Source organism: Rhipicephalus microplus, chromosome X (assembly GCF_043290135.1).
Source record: "Rhipicephalus microplus isolate Deutch F79 chromosome X, USDA_Rmic, whole genome shotgun sequence".
NCBI lineage: Eukaryota > Metazoa > Arthropoda > Arachnida > Ixodida > Ixodidae > Rhipicephalus > Rhipicephalus microplus.
The window spans coordinates 431,806,080-431,821,598 of record NC_134710.1 but is presented as its reverse complement, the minus strand read 5'-3'; the positions used below and the strand labels follow the sequence as shown (position 1 = coordinate 431,821,598).

Here is a 15,519-nt window from a genome sequence, read left to right as displayed (position 1 = left end):
AACCACATGATAATTAGGCAAGCCACAGTTGGAGATGCATAAGTTTTATGTGCATCTGAATTTAAGTGCATGTGTATCATTGCACTTTACATACAGCAGAATTCAGCTGCTAAGGCCAGGAATCAAACCTGCACCTTTGTGCTTGGTGACTCACCATCACTGCTAATCTACAACAGTGCCAATCTTGCAATATTGCTGAAGCACTAAGGTGTACTGAGCAAGAAAGATGTGCCGTACCAAGGTCAGTAAGTTTGAAGGACGCAACGATGAAAGCTGGAGAGTGCTGGTTTTCAGGACATACAACAAAATTTCTGCCTGAATTCCTCAACTGCACTCGCGCCGCTTTGACTTAACTCAATATGAAAACCACATTTGGCGACAGTACATAAGCATGTTGTGCTTATGCTGCTATATGTCAGTTTAAACCTTCTATACCTTTAATGCACAACTTAAGGCTGAGCTTCGTGGACTGTGACAAATAGAATGTTGATTAATGTAAAAATATACACATATAAAACAAACATAAGCAAAGCTCCTAACTGAAGTTGTGTACTATGAGAACCACCCTGCATCCAACCAAATGAAGGGATTTTAAACCACAGAAGCACGGTGACATAAGACAAAAGCAAATAAACACCTAATCCAGGAAACTGCATTGCGCTTTCACTAGCTTAGATGAGAAAGGAGCTTCTCTATCCTTAGGTGCAGTCAGGAGAGAACATGCTGTTCAGTTCATGGGAACTCCTTTATGCGAGGGCTTGCAGATGTTCGAAAACGTGACCAGGCTCAAATGAGAATGTTAAGTAAAGCAAAGCTTATAGTTAACTTTTGGTAGAGCTTGTGTCTAAGCATCGTATAGGCATGACCCAACTTTCATACGTCCTCTGAAAATACTTCTAGAGTTAAGGCATGTGCATGGTACCTCTGTGTAAAAGTGCAAGGCACGCAGTTTTTCTTAGTGTTAGCCCAAGAATACGCAATACTGCTAACACGTGTAGAAGAGCTTTAAGCTCTTCTACATGTTTTAGCAAAAATATGCTTCAGTAATGACAACATAAAACCAAAAGTGGCCTTCAGAAACTGGCCATCTGCAAACACACACCATGCATGGGGTGTACAGCTGGATAAATGGTACTGAAATACACACATTGGTTCTATGAACCGACAACAAATGTCAAACACACCATCTTAATGTTTCCTGACTTTATAAGTGAGGCCCATGTGGTGTTGATGTGATATGAACATGACACACAGTGAAGCTAGAGCAGCTGCATTGGCATAGGTTTCTTTCTAAACTATGCAAAACAAAGACTTGTCTACAACTAATACTTGACAGGCATCCCACATATTATATGGCCAGGGTAGATCATGAACCAGCATTTCGTTGTAAAAAATTCTTGCCCTGCATCAAGCTCATGCACAAAGTAAGCAAAGAATGCTGCTGAAATTGTTTTCAGGCAACTGTGCAGAACACGTTTTTTTTGTTGCTTTTTTTCTCAAGGTACATTTACATTTAAAAATTGCCAGTAGCAGATAGGTAAACACCGAGGCAGAATCAAGCTGATCAATCTGAAGTGGCAGGTTTCAGTCACTTATGCAAAAAACTTAGATGCAGAATTAGCAACTCAGTACTGAAAAAAAGATTAAATTCTTGATTTTCATATGTAAAAACTAACACCCAACGCATGTCGTAGCGGGGGACTTCAGACCATTTAGATCATCCGGGGTTTTTTGATGCTCACCTATATCCAAGAAGTACACCAGAGGTGTTTAAAAACGTTACTCCTATGATAGTCACCACTATTTCAGGTAATTATTTTAATCCATTTCTAGCACACACTGATACTGTAGAAGCAGCACTAGCACATACTCAAAGCATATATAAAAAAGTTGAGCATTTTTAAAACCTGGGCCTATATAGCCAAGGTTTACGATACCTATAAGAACGCACATGAAACAGCCTAATATCCCAAGCCTAATATCACCCTAATATCCCAAGCAAGCCCTCTCCCCCACCCCCCCCCCTCACAATTTTCACTGCTTCATTCACTCAGTATATTCACCAGAAGAGGACATATAAAAACAGTGAATGCATGCATATTCAATAAAGCATTTCATTAGAAGCACGGGTGTGAATTCCTTATTCTGAGCAGCTCTTCTGCGGCCACCTTTATTTTCAATACATGACCAAGCAAAGGTCCCCTCCAAATCTTTCTCCGCTCGGAGGCGGGGGAGGTAGGGGGCACTTACTCAGGATTTCACGGTATGTATACGATATACTGGGTAGTTTTAATGGCTGTATACTGATGTTGAACTGAAATTCGGCTCCTTCAAGGAACCTGCATGAAATGTCAATTTATTTCGTTGCACATTGTGGCTGTAGATACCATGGAATCTGTGCCCATTTCAGGTTGCCTTCCAAATGAACATACTCGAAATTTTAACCCACCACACAAATTCCCATTGATCTTATTTGACATGTTCATATAAAAATGCTTTGCATATTGGCGAGCTCAATATCTTAAAATTCATATACAAAGTGTGCCCTTTAGCACATACAGTAGACTTTCAGTACACGGAACCTGAAGGGACAGGGAAAATATGTTCCATTTCACAGGAATTCCGTTTAGTGAGAGATGAACATAGGTGCAGAATACAAGCCCGAAACCAAGTATTGCAAAAGCAATAGTTTCGTTTAGGCAGTAGTTCTATTTAACAAATTTCTGTTTACTGAGAGTCTATTGTATATGAATTTCGTTAGTTTTATTAACCAGTTATATTGAAGGGGCACTAAAGAGATGAACAAAACGGATCAAGACTGGTAAAACAAGGTATCTCATTTTTAAGATTTTATATCGTAACACTAGTGCTGACCAGTGTGGCTATAGGTACATCAAAGTATTTCCCTTTAGATGTGCATTGTCCCGCAGTGGAAGTTCTTGTAGTAAGATGTTTTCAAGTACACTCATTGGCTCTTTTAGAATACACTACAGCCCATCTTCACTGTCTCCTGCTAACAAGACATACTCAAGACCTTCGGAGCCACGAGGCGATGCATAAACTTCCAAAGCAGTGTCGCCACCTGTATTTTGTTTTTTGCCCCTTTTCCGGCTTACCAAGCCCCTCCTTAAGGGAAGAGTGTTTTTTTTTATTTCTTTATTGGTGAGACATAACTTACTGATGCAGTTGCCTCTTTAAAAGTCAAGAACAACATAATCTTTGCCCATAATCTACTTCCGATGAGGTCACTCTTATTCAACTGAAACACTTATATGGGCACTAACAGATTTGGAGGCAAGGAAAAAGTGCAAGTAGGAATAAATGTTCAAAAATCAAAACACCCATGCCACTTTGCTAACCTTTATTAGATTGCCTGTCCCATTAAATATGCAATGCTGGTTACGTTTTGTTTCTTTGAATCCGTGTGGAGACAAGTGCACGCTCAGACACACATTTCCCAAAGCCATATTTCACATAAGCAGGCTGCTCTGTACGCAAGCTGTGATTGCACTAATCTTTTAATATAATGGCTCATTTTTCTATAATTTCGGTGCAGATCAGAGTAACCTTGTATGTCTCTTTCTGTGTACAATGAAGAAGCCTTTAGTGTTTGTGTCATGCTTTTTGTTCTGTAACTCCTACACAGCCCTCTAAAAACCTGACCTTTCCCAAGTTTTGCACTAACAGTGTTTCGAAAAAAAACATTTTTCCCCCCTGAGAACCTGCCTTTTAAATAATGCAGTTAACTCCCACAACACACACACACAAAGGTCAAAGTTCTTAAATCCTTAAACCACTGATTTCATTACAGATAGGTTTCAGCTGCTCAAAATGAAGTACTGAAATGATGTTCTGGCACTCTCACTTTTTCTTTCTTTCGACAACGTAAGGTTCAGGACCACGAAACCGTAGACAAAATACTGGCAAGCATCACACCCCCTTAAGCGACTAATAAGCTTTCATACAGCAAGTTCCTGTTTCATTTCACAAACGAAGACTGTCAGGACACCATGATAGAGAAGGAGGTAGGCGGGAGGCATCTTGACATCCCAATACTAACTCCAGCCTGCTTGGTTTCCTCCTATGCTGTTACTTATTGTGAGGCCCAATTTGGGAGCATAGTGGATGACCAGGTGGACCAAAGTGAGTGAATGTTCCTGACCACATTCTTCATCATGACGTCAGTGATAGTAACTTCCTGGCAAGTAAAACCAGAACTGGCTGTTATTGCTAAGCCATAAAATTTGAATGTACCGAGGCTTGCCAGTACTTTTTCTAATATTATAATATCATTAATTTCCATCTGATACACAAAAATAAAAGCAGGAAGGCGTGGGGTTAGAACATTACATGAATACACTCTCGTGCATGTGCAGTCAATAAAGAAAAGTACATTACTCATAGACTGCATCTTCTGTGAAATTTAGGGCTAAGTAATGCACACAAACTTTCGTTTCCAGCATCCTCAGTTCATGTCGTATTAGCATAATTTTCACTCGAACACTTACATCAGAGCCGCTAAAGTTAATGATACCTTAGTGGCCAGATTTGCAGCAACATGGCATAGTTTTCTCAAGCACCCACTCATAGCAGTCGTTCTATTTAAAAAAAACTAATGTCACGTTTCAACCCATAGGACTGTACATTTATGGTGCCTGCTTTAGTACAGTCTAGTCTCTTTATAAGAGGCACTGATTTAATAGACAAATGGGTATAACAGACATCTGTGAACCTACATTGCAATAGGGGGTCAATAATAAAAACGCATACGTGGTACCCTGCTTATAACAGACACCGAGAAGAACTGCTCCGCAACACATGTCTCTCATAAAGGGGTTCAGCTGTATGTCTGATGGCAGAAAAAATGTCGCCTAACAAGGTTGCAATGAAAACTCATGAAAGACTTCTGAGTAAAAGCACAGCCACTCAGCACTGCTAGAATACCATTAAAAATGCCAACGAAGAGTTTTGCTTCAATATATGTTCAAGTATGAAACCAACATTATTAAGGTGTTAACCACCATGAGCAAAATCAGTATCTTCTGAAGCCTGGCAGCTATATCACACCCGTTTCAGAAAAGTCAAATCGATGGCTACTCGTGAGCATACAAGAGCCAAAAAATTTGAGAGGAATAAACAAACTAATAGTATGAATAATAATGTGAAATTTATCTTTAAACCCACTTGCACAACTTAAAAAAATTATTTAGTCTCATGTTGGAAAAAGTTAATGCTCATTTTTCCTCCACATTTCGGAATTACTTAGAGGAAGAGCAATTTTCCCTCCCTAGTGATCAAGACAGGGTACGACTTTTGAAAAGCATAATTAAAAAGAACAACGAAATGATAAGCCTGCTAGATGACTTCCCACAGGCGACTCAAAGTTCTAAGTATATGAACAAACAAGAACAATGACACACTGCTTGCAGTAGCCTTGAAAAATTCAGAATTTTCTTTGCAGAGTACTTGGTGGGCAAATTACTGTTGCTTTTACCGTACGGTTCAAGGCACAACTATCTGAAAGCACTAGAGGATGCTTCCAGAAATGTGTGATGGAATTGCTTTTAAACACTTATATTTTTCGTTTTAATAAACAGAGGTAGAGGATAGAGTATAATTAGGGGTTGCCAAAACAAAAAATTTAATTGTCAGTACGCAATCCTGTACCCAACTAGAAACACTTCCGAAATTTCTAACAAGCAACAGTGAAATGTGACCAAGCGGAGCAAGTTCAGGCAAGTTGAGGTCCTACACATCACATCCTTGCTGGCTTGAGCACCCTGCTAGCAGCTCCCATTGACACTAAGACCACAATTCCTACTAATATTTTTTTCTAGGAAGACCTATGGTAGATGTTGGGGAGCATAGCCAGAAAAGAAATTGTTTTTTTTTGGGGGGGTGGGGGGGGAGTTTCAACCATACTCCATGTATATGCGTGCGTGCGCACACACACACACACACACACACACACACACACACACACATCACACACACACATATATATATCACACATGCAAGGGTAAAGTGGACTTCAGTATTTTGGAGCAGCTTCGGCGTAGTAAAAGCATCATCGACAAATTGATTTCTGGTTAAAAAAAATTCCAATGGTTTTCGCTAAACATTCTGTACTGATGAGCTTACCAGACTTACCAACTACTACAAGAGTATGGGTGTGTGTCCGTCTGTCAGTGTGTGTGTATGAGAGAGAGAGAGAGAGAGATGTATAAAACATGCTCACTTCATACTCAGCCTGAAACGTAAAGAAATATATATTCTGGGTGGTAAAAACATGAAACTATTTCTTTACGCAAACGTATAGACTTCAAATAATCTCACTAGCCTTTGCAGCCTTGCACCTGATGAGTGAAACGAAGTACAGATAATCACGGCACACTTCCCTTGGCGGAAACTTGTTATCCCCATGCTAATTAAACACACTACTCTGCTCATCTGTGCTCGGTCTCTCATCTGGGCTCAGAGTGGAGAGAAGTGGGGACGAGCAATTTACACAGCAAATGCATGCGCACAGTACAGCGAGCCACCCAGCAGCGATGGAGTGGGCAGCATAGGAACCTCGCTGCGCAAAACTAACCAGGAGATTATCTGAGTCGACACGACTGCTCAGTGTTTCGATGAAACTGTCAGTTGTCGCTTAGTATCACATTGCAATAAAGAAGCACACATATGTATTGCAGAAAGCCGATAGTGTCTGTTTTGTTGCTATTTCAGTCGCTGCATATCCCACACCCTGTGTGAGTTTCGAAATGCTCCTTAGTGTCACCACTGCGTGCTATAAAACAATCGTGCGAGAGTGACTGCCCAATATCTTTTCCGCACTCTGGCAAAAAGTAAGAAAAGACTTTCTGGTGGGTACTTTGGGCAACATCTGCTGTATTTACTGTAATAGCACCATATGTGCTCATTGGTGGCGATGGGACACGTCAGTAGATGCACATTTGCACAAGTTTACACTCACTGCCGTTTAGTGCATGATCAAGCAGTGTTCCGGGCTGATACAAATTGTCAAGGTTTCACTGTATTACTAGATAATTAACAGTTACTCATGTTGGTGCCACCACTTTTGTGAGGAAACCATGATGATAACAGCAATGAGACAAGCACTAACAAGCCCCATGAACTAACTGAATTACAATGTGATCGAACTTGACTAGATATAGATGTGGCCGCATCTTTGGTGTAGTCAACACTCACTGCTGCTCAGTCAACTGTAAAAATTGGCTAGATTTGGCAGTTTACACTTTCAATCAACAATTATCACGAAATTGCCGTTTATGAGCAGCCTGGCGCAGAATAGCGCAAATGACACAACACTTCCAGCCCTGTACATGCAAAACATAAAAAGTTTCGAGGAGTGAAGAGTGGGTGTCCAAGCTATGTCCTGCACTTCGCATTCATTGTGGCCACAGCAGGAACAGCACTTTTTGAAAACACATATGAATGAGTTGCATCAATATGTCCAACCACATAGTCAGGTCATTTCTTCCTTTTGTCATACTGTATTTGCCATCGGGGAAAGAGGAGCTACAGAAATGGCCACTGAACATAAGGAACCACAACAAGGAATGGGTGTAACATACTTCAAATGAGAACTATATCAGTATATATACATTTGACTATGTCTGGACAGCTAAGTACACTAGAAAAAAAAGATGCTGGTCAAGGACAGCATTGTACAAGTATTACCGTGCTCTTTGGTCTCATTCAGCGAAAGATGCAAATTTTCATTTTTTAATTTGCTTCAAGGCACAGTGCATTTTTTGCTATGGTTAGTAGTGTATGTGAGTATACTGCATGTGTCCTCATCCCTCTTGACTGTAATAATTTTTTCCATGACTATTTTTACTCTTAATTGAACTAAGGCACTCAGCAACACGTTATTAAAAGACAAGCAGGCTTGAACAGCTCAGAGCAGCAACAACATTGTGGTCATTGGTGCAGCAATCAATCAACTTGGCAGCTACTTCAGTCCTTGCCAACCCTAGCTCATTGATAACCCATCATTTTTGCTCAGAATAGAAATCATCTGAATTAATTAACTCCAGAATAGTGCACAAGTTTATACAAGCTGCCACTATACAGCATGCTTACCATAAAAAAAAAATATTGTTTGTCTAAGCATCTTTACACACCAAAGTTTGTATCGATATTCCTGATCACTTGGTCTAAATACGAATATTAGAGAAATATTTATAAACATTAATAGTCACTGGACACTGCTATCATCAGAGAAACCCTAAGTGCTGGTCACATTTATTACAGCAGTTCTTGCTGTTAGACACACACAAAAAAAAGTAATTAACACCTTTTCATTACGACAATGAACAAGCTACCAGAGTACACACAAAGCATTCCCTGGAGTTGACATCTTACAAACAGCAAGTACACAAGTTTGTTCAGTCGTATACATGACTGAACTCCCCAGCTAACTGCCACTGTAAAATTGCAGATATGGCAATATATCCATGCAGCAGCTTGTCAAACAAGGTTGGGAAAAAAATAAATAAATAACACTAAGGAGGCATACAGAAGCCAGCACAGTCACAAGCGCAAATCAAAATCGGAGGGTGAGGAAAAGAAAAGGAAAAGTAAATGAAAGAAAAGGTGCCACCTACCGAAAACTGGGGTAGCACAGATGCCAGCCGCAAAACAGGGCGCACGTAGGACGACGATGAGCTTTAACGTGCTTGTGTGCTGTTGCTTCGCGTTGTTTCTTGAGGCATGGTGCCACGCTCAAAGAAAATGTCGCATGGTAGGCTTGGGTCAAGTTAACAAAAAAATACAAACAAGGAAGAAAAAAATACTAGTAACCAAGAGAAATTCATAGAATAAAGAAGAGTGACATGTGGCATAGCAGCAGCGGACCAGCCAGTCACGGCACGGGGCCCACAAAGGACAGGCCGTCGAAGACCAGGATCGAGAGTTATGCCATTTGCCAAGATGACTCGAGAAGAGTGTCACAAATGCATCTCTGTTCCCAAGCTGCCAAACCGTCGCTGGCTACGGGATGTAACAGCACTCAGTCTTAATGCTTGTGCTCGTTGCACAACTACACTGCGTCATCCCCAGCTCCAAAGTTGGCAGGGTAGATAATTTGCAATCAAACCTGCCCCACGACTGCACCTCTAGCCACACTAGACCATCTTCCCGACCCGCTTTAAGCAAGGCTACATAAAACAGCTGTGGCAAAGCCTTTGTCCCAGATGCAGTTCTTTTCCCTACTCAGCTCTGAAAGCCAAGGACCTACTGTCCCATCGAGTTGAAAATGGGACGAGGAAGGAGCCACAATGCACGCTGGGACCACGCCCTCTGGCCGCATAAACACAGCTACTGCGCAGGGCATATTCACCGACGCCCAGCACAGGCTGGCCACCACTCTGTGCCCATTAATACGAGGGCCCGGCGTGGACCTCTCAAACAGCACCAGTTTTGACAAAATGGGAAAAAAAAGGGGAAAAGGAAAACTAAAAAAAAACTGAAGGTGCAAAACAACTTTTAAAGGGTGAGTAGCTACAGAAAGAAAAACATATCAAGCAACCAAAAGGCACCCACATTGTGCCGTGACAGCAGCATAGAAAAGAAAAACAGCAAAAAAAAAAACGGGGCGAGGTACGGTGCTCTCCTCTCCCCTGTGACGGCCCTGCAGACCAAAGCAAGAGAGGAGGAGCCCACCAATCAATATGCACAGTGAGGGAGGGACCACCATTAACCCAATTGAACACGACGACCTCCGCTTACATATGGACCTGTTCTTTCGCTGCTCGATTTTTTTTTTCTTGTTTCCCCCATGCTTCCCCCAGTAATGCCTTCTTTTTATTTATTGTCCAATGCTGCAAAGGCATTATTCAGTCTGCATGTACGCATGCACCACACCCCCTTTAGGAACAGCCTCCCTCTTTCCAACCACAATCCCCCTGTTTCTGGTAGAAAAAAAAACGCAAATCAATATGGCTCCCTCCCATATCTCCTTAATCAATCTTTAATTCGAAGCCTGCTAAAGAAATGAATTCTGTACCAGAACATGTTGTGTGCCTTTTTTTTGCTTTGATCCAGTGCACTTCATTAAATACATCAATACGTATAAATTTTAAAATGTGATTTTGAGAAACGGAGTCAATTTGTTTTTTCACGCAACCTGGAAGAGAGGAGCCTGTAAATGTTGGCTTAAAAGGAGAGAAAAAGAAATACAAGCAGAATGTTCAAGCCAAATCTGACTTAACAGCACTTTTAACATTATAATACAGATTGTGATTTTCCACAATATGCATGCCAAAGGTTTTCAGGCCAAACAAGTTATGAGCTAACTCGGACTTAGTTTGATAGATACCATATAACTGCATGAATGCAGAGGCCACACTGCAAGTGTCAACTATTTGCCAAGTTAGAAATTTACCAAGTTGGGAATTTAGTGGCAACCACGAAGTTGATTGAAGTTGTTAAGCCAGTTAGCATCAGGTATAAATTAAAGATAAATACTTATATACCCTGGAGAAAAATTTGGCCACTTTGAAGCAGCGCTGTGTGCGTGTGTGTCCCTCTCTTTTTGTGTCCTTGTCCTGGTGCACTATACCCATATAAATGATGCACTCTAACCACCATTATACTCGCCACGACTTCCCCTAGCAGCTATAACTGCTTTTCCCTAGTCCCAACAAAATGCGATGCTTTCATGCGAATTTTATAGGCAAGGTAAAGTAGGCCGGTGCATCTGTTAAAACGTCACAGAGATTTAAGATGAGTCATTCACATCATGAAACAACGAAAAAAAAAAAAAAAAAACTGACACCCTGCAGACAAAGTTTTCTCAGTATCACTACTAGAACATTGGGGAACTATATTGATGAACAGTGGTTTAAAATAGCACTGGAAATAATATTTTGGCAATGCTTTGACAGCTACTGCTTTCAAAATCAGTGGAATTTCTTTAACATTTACAAATGTTCCGGTCATAATTTTGAAAAACTTTAAAGTTAACCTGCAATACTTAAGTTACATAAAAAGGCTGCTGGTGTGTTTACTACATAGTACTAACTCTAGCCAACATGTTTTTTATCGCAGTTTCTAAACCCTAAAAAAAGACATGAGTGATTTCAAGTACTGAAGTTAAATGGTTATATCCAACTGAGCCAGTATTTTTTAAATTGTGTAGAAAGTTTTCTCAACTCCCATTCAGCAATACTCAGGTTGGCCTATAGTTAAAGCCATCTTAACAGGCAGGCAGCTTGTACAATTTTTGCTGGTACTACAGGTGTCAGTGGAGAATTGTCAATGCTAATACACAAAAATGAGACATACAAATTTTTGGCCATGAATCTTTCAGAGAGCATTTTCACATTTTACAAAAAGTAAAATTCATTCCTTCTTCCCTAAAGTGTGTAACCTGTGACAACAAACTATTAGTACCAAATAAAACATTTGTGGAAGCCTATTTTTTTTAGAATAAAACTTGCAACATTGTGGTCAGTAGCAGAAAGCCATTTCCACTTAAGTACATCAGGCAGGCTGTGCGAAAGAAATCTGTTAAAGTTAGCCAGGTCAAGTTAATTTCAACTAATGACTTAGGGCAGGGGTCGGCACGCTTTTGAGGCCGAAGGTCAGGTTGCATGAATCAGACATGTCACAGGGCTGGATGGCGAACCATTTGAGAAAGGGGGAGGGGGGGGGAGGAGGAGCTTGGGAGCTTTGCAGATAAAAACAAAAATGGCGAATCAACAATAATGTACAAAAGTATAACAAAAATCACGTTTATTTTCAGCATGCATGTCACAAAGTTGCAATTTACAAACATCGATTAGAAGCAAGAGGCCCATTTAGATCAAAACTGCTCTGTCCGTCTTCGAATAAAAAAAAGAAAAAAGAAGGGAGAGTGGGAGGGGTTCTTAAGTTGTGCCGGGAGCCGCATAATACTGCCCCATGGGCCACATGTGGCCCCGCGGACTGCAAGTAGCAGATTTCTAACTTGGGGCATTTTTACGAAAAGAACCTCGACGTGAGTGAACCAGATAAGCCCCTAAAGAAAGAGGCTATAGATTTCCCCTTTATTTAAATAGTGCTATTTAGTACTCGTTAGCCATGCAGAGTCTACAGCGAAGCACTTGTTTTTATCACGTTACGGGGCTCACCGAATAAGTGCTAGCCTTGTAGTAGTCGAATGTGGCGGGCTGGCTGCTGACAGGTGGTGATGAAGGCGCTGACCCATCTGCCTGTGGCGACATGCCATTCATCACAGCAGCTGGCTCAGCAGGCAGGGAAGGCGGACTTGTGCTCACAAAGTTGTACTCGCCCAAAGGAGGCGGCGCAGGTGTTGAGAGCTGAGGCACTGTGCTCCAGCCACTGTCGGCAGACGTTGGCGCTGCTACAAAGGATGACGCACTCATCGGAGAAGGGTGCTGGGTGTAGTCGTGAGTGACCTTTGGCAATGATGTCCCTGAAGACAAAAAATAATAATGAACACAATTATGGCTCATGGACTTCCCATGCATAAAAATCTCAAAGCATTGAGAAAAAAAAAAAAAGACCTTAAGTGGCTTGTGGCCCCCTCCCCTTAGTGAAGCGCGAAAAGTGTTTCCACTTTATTGAATGCTGCACTTGTGCTGAACTAGCATGCAAGCATCAGGTCCCAAATTCAATACGTCTAAAGTGCTGGTGATGATTGCCATCGATGAAATCACAAATTACCCAGTGTTGCATGACAAAATTTACAGGCTCTACGAGGATGTACAGCCGCGGCCCCATCTGTGTAGAGCGTGCGAGGAGCCGGTTTTCCCTCCACGGGGCAAAACCTCGAGGCAATTTCAGGCTATGAAGTGCTGTATCAGAAGCACGTGTGGCCTAGCTGTCAGGCTGACCACATCAGAGCCCGAAACTGCCTAGAGATTTCGCCCCACAGAACGAAAACCGGCTCCTTGCGTGCTCTGACACAGACGTGACACAGACGTGAAGATTGCAGAAAAAGTGGGAAAAGTGGCAGGTTAGGCCGCAGCGCATTGGTGTGTTCTAACATAACTCACTTTTGCCAGTGCCTCTGCAGAAAACAAGAGGTTGACAAGGTCATAACTGTTATTTATGCATGCTAGTCAGCATGCATGGTTAATATTCAGTATGAAATAAAAAGCTTAAAAATAGAGGAAAAGTGGCATGGTTCCAATTTATTTGTTAACAAACAGTAGGCATAAATGACAAAAGTGGCGGTGCCAGAACAAGCATGAAAAATTTCCGCCTGCCAAGGCTTTTCACTACCCTGCCCCTTCACTAGTGTGAATGAAGCTTGAGAAGGAGTAGATTGATTGATTGATTGATGAATTTATTGACTGATTGATTTGTGGGGTTTAACGTACCAAAACAACCATATGATTATAAGAGATGCCGTGGTGGAGGGCTCCGGAAATTTTTACCACCTGGGGTTCTTTAACGTGCACCCAAATCTGAGCACGCAGGCCTACAGCATTTTCACCTCCATCGAAAATGCAGCAGCCGCAGCCGGGATTCGATCTCGCGGCCTGCAAGTCAGCAGCCGAGTATCTTAGCCACTAGACCACCGCGGCGGGGCAGTAGTAAAATGATTTTCAAGTTGCAAGGCAACAGATCTTGATGTATTATATTATTGTCTATATAGAATATCTACAACATTATCATGTATATACCTTACAAAAGTGCAGCACTATACAATGCATACAACAAACTCTTGTTAAACAGAAACTAAAGGGACCAGGAAATGACCCCATAAAGCTGGATTTGCTTTGTTTGCTTCCCTTCAACACAGCCACGTAATGTGACAAGGTATACTAATAGCACAAACAACTTTGATGCAGTAAAGCATGCGTCCTGTGGTTTATCTTTTTCGTATAAAACCATTTTGTCATCCCCTGTAGATTTGCTACATCTGGGTTCACTTGTATTAACATATCTTGTTACCCCACTTGCTCCAATACAGGGAGCAGGTCCCCAGACTGGTAGAAGACACTGGAAACTACATAAGCCAAATTTGCCTTGCAAGCAACCATTTTTTGAGTTGCCAAATTTTCATGCTGATGTTAAGAACTTTGTTCTGCATATTCATGAATGTACAAAATACCTCTGTTAACACATATATGTGTTTGAACTTGAACTTGTGTCAGTTACTCTATTTCTCTATTTAGGTAAAAGCTCACATGACAAAATATTGCAAGATTTCTCACAAAGAAGTTGATAAAAAATGCTGTACTGTTGATTCCCGTTATAGAGAAATCTGCTTTAAGCAAACTTCCCCAGCAATGAGTAATTTTCCATTCCCCATCAGCCGCACGTAGAAGACAATGCAAAATAGGGCTACTTGCAACAACTACTTTTCCAGGATACTTTTGCTTGTATAGAGTTTTCGCGAGAAAAAAGAAAAAAAAACATAAGAAAAAAGAACTTTCAAGGATTTCAGTGAACTTGATTGATTGATATGTGGGGTTTAACGTCCCAAAACCACTATATGATTATGAGAGATGCCGTAGTGGAGGGCTCCGGAAATTTAGACCACCTGGGGTTCTTTAACGTGCACCCAAATCTGAGTACACTTCAGTGAACTTCCACTAGCAACTCGACAATTTCTTGTTGCTTTATGGCTTCCAGAACCATGCAGCCACACTGCAACGCCCTTGTCTCTATCATAGCCACGCATCTGCCACCACATGCACATCCTGGCAAGCTTTTTGCCATTGAGATTTTCAGTGTCAAATCTCCTATCTACCATAATGACTGCCACCGGTGGGTTTGATGGGCGTGCGAGCTGCAGTCGAGTCATTAAAAAACTCCCACCACATTTTTGATATAGCGCTCAAAACAAAACTACAGTGAAACTACGTTAATTCAAGCTTTACAGGACAGGAGAGGATGTCCGAATTATCTGAGGGTACGAATTATCGCGAGTACGAACAAAACACTTGAAAAATGTCTCCTACATCATCAGACTTTTATTTCTTAAAAAATTCTGTGATCGCGATTTGTTTCACGAACGTAATGTGCAACGAAGTTGCAATTTCGCGAAGTTCTTGCAGGTAACTTAGTCCGCGCACACTGTCCGAGGGAAGCATCTCTATGTCTTCCGAAACGGCCAACGCATGCGCAGCCTCCGTCATAGTGTGGCGCGGACGCTCGTCAGCATCACGTCCTCATCAGCCGATTCCTCTTCGCCGTCCAAGACTTCGGCGACGATATCGCTGTCAGTCACTGTGCTGGCCACGGCAACATCGCTGTCAATTGCGAAGTAATCCGCCATGGGCACATCAGCCGACATGATGCTCACATAGCGGCTGTCTTGCTCTTCGCTGGTTTCCTCATCAGCCACCACCACCGGATCAGCAGTGTCGTGCACAAAGCCGCTATGCCTAAAGCAATTTGCGACTACTGCAGGTGGTGTGGCCTAAAGCAATTTGCGACTACTGCAGGTGGTGTGTTGTTCCACACGTATGTCAGCATGTGGACTGCGCTTAGCAGGCTTACTTCGTACTGCTTGCCTGACTCCATGCAGAGCAA

General features: G+C 41.8%; 1 protein-coding gene across 5 annotated transcripts in view; it reads right to left on the bottom strand.

Annotated features, from left to right (window-relative positions):
* LOC119160912 (uncharacterized) overlaps positions 1 to 15,519 on the bottom strand; it is a 256,608-nt gene that overhangs the window by 49,990 nt on the left and 191,099 nt on the right. For all 5 annotated transcript variants that reach the window (XM_037413180.2, XM_037413184.2, XM_037413182.2 and 2 more), the window contains one exon: positions 12,141 to 12,445. In XM_037413180.2, the coding sequence (XP_037269077.2) occupies positions 12,141 to 12,445 (305 nt within the window). The remainder of the gene's footprint in view (positions 1 to 12,140; positions 12,446 to 15,519) is intronic.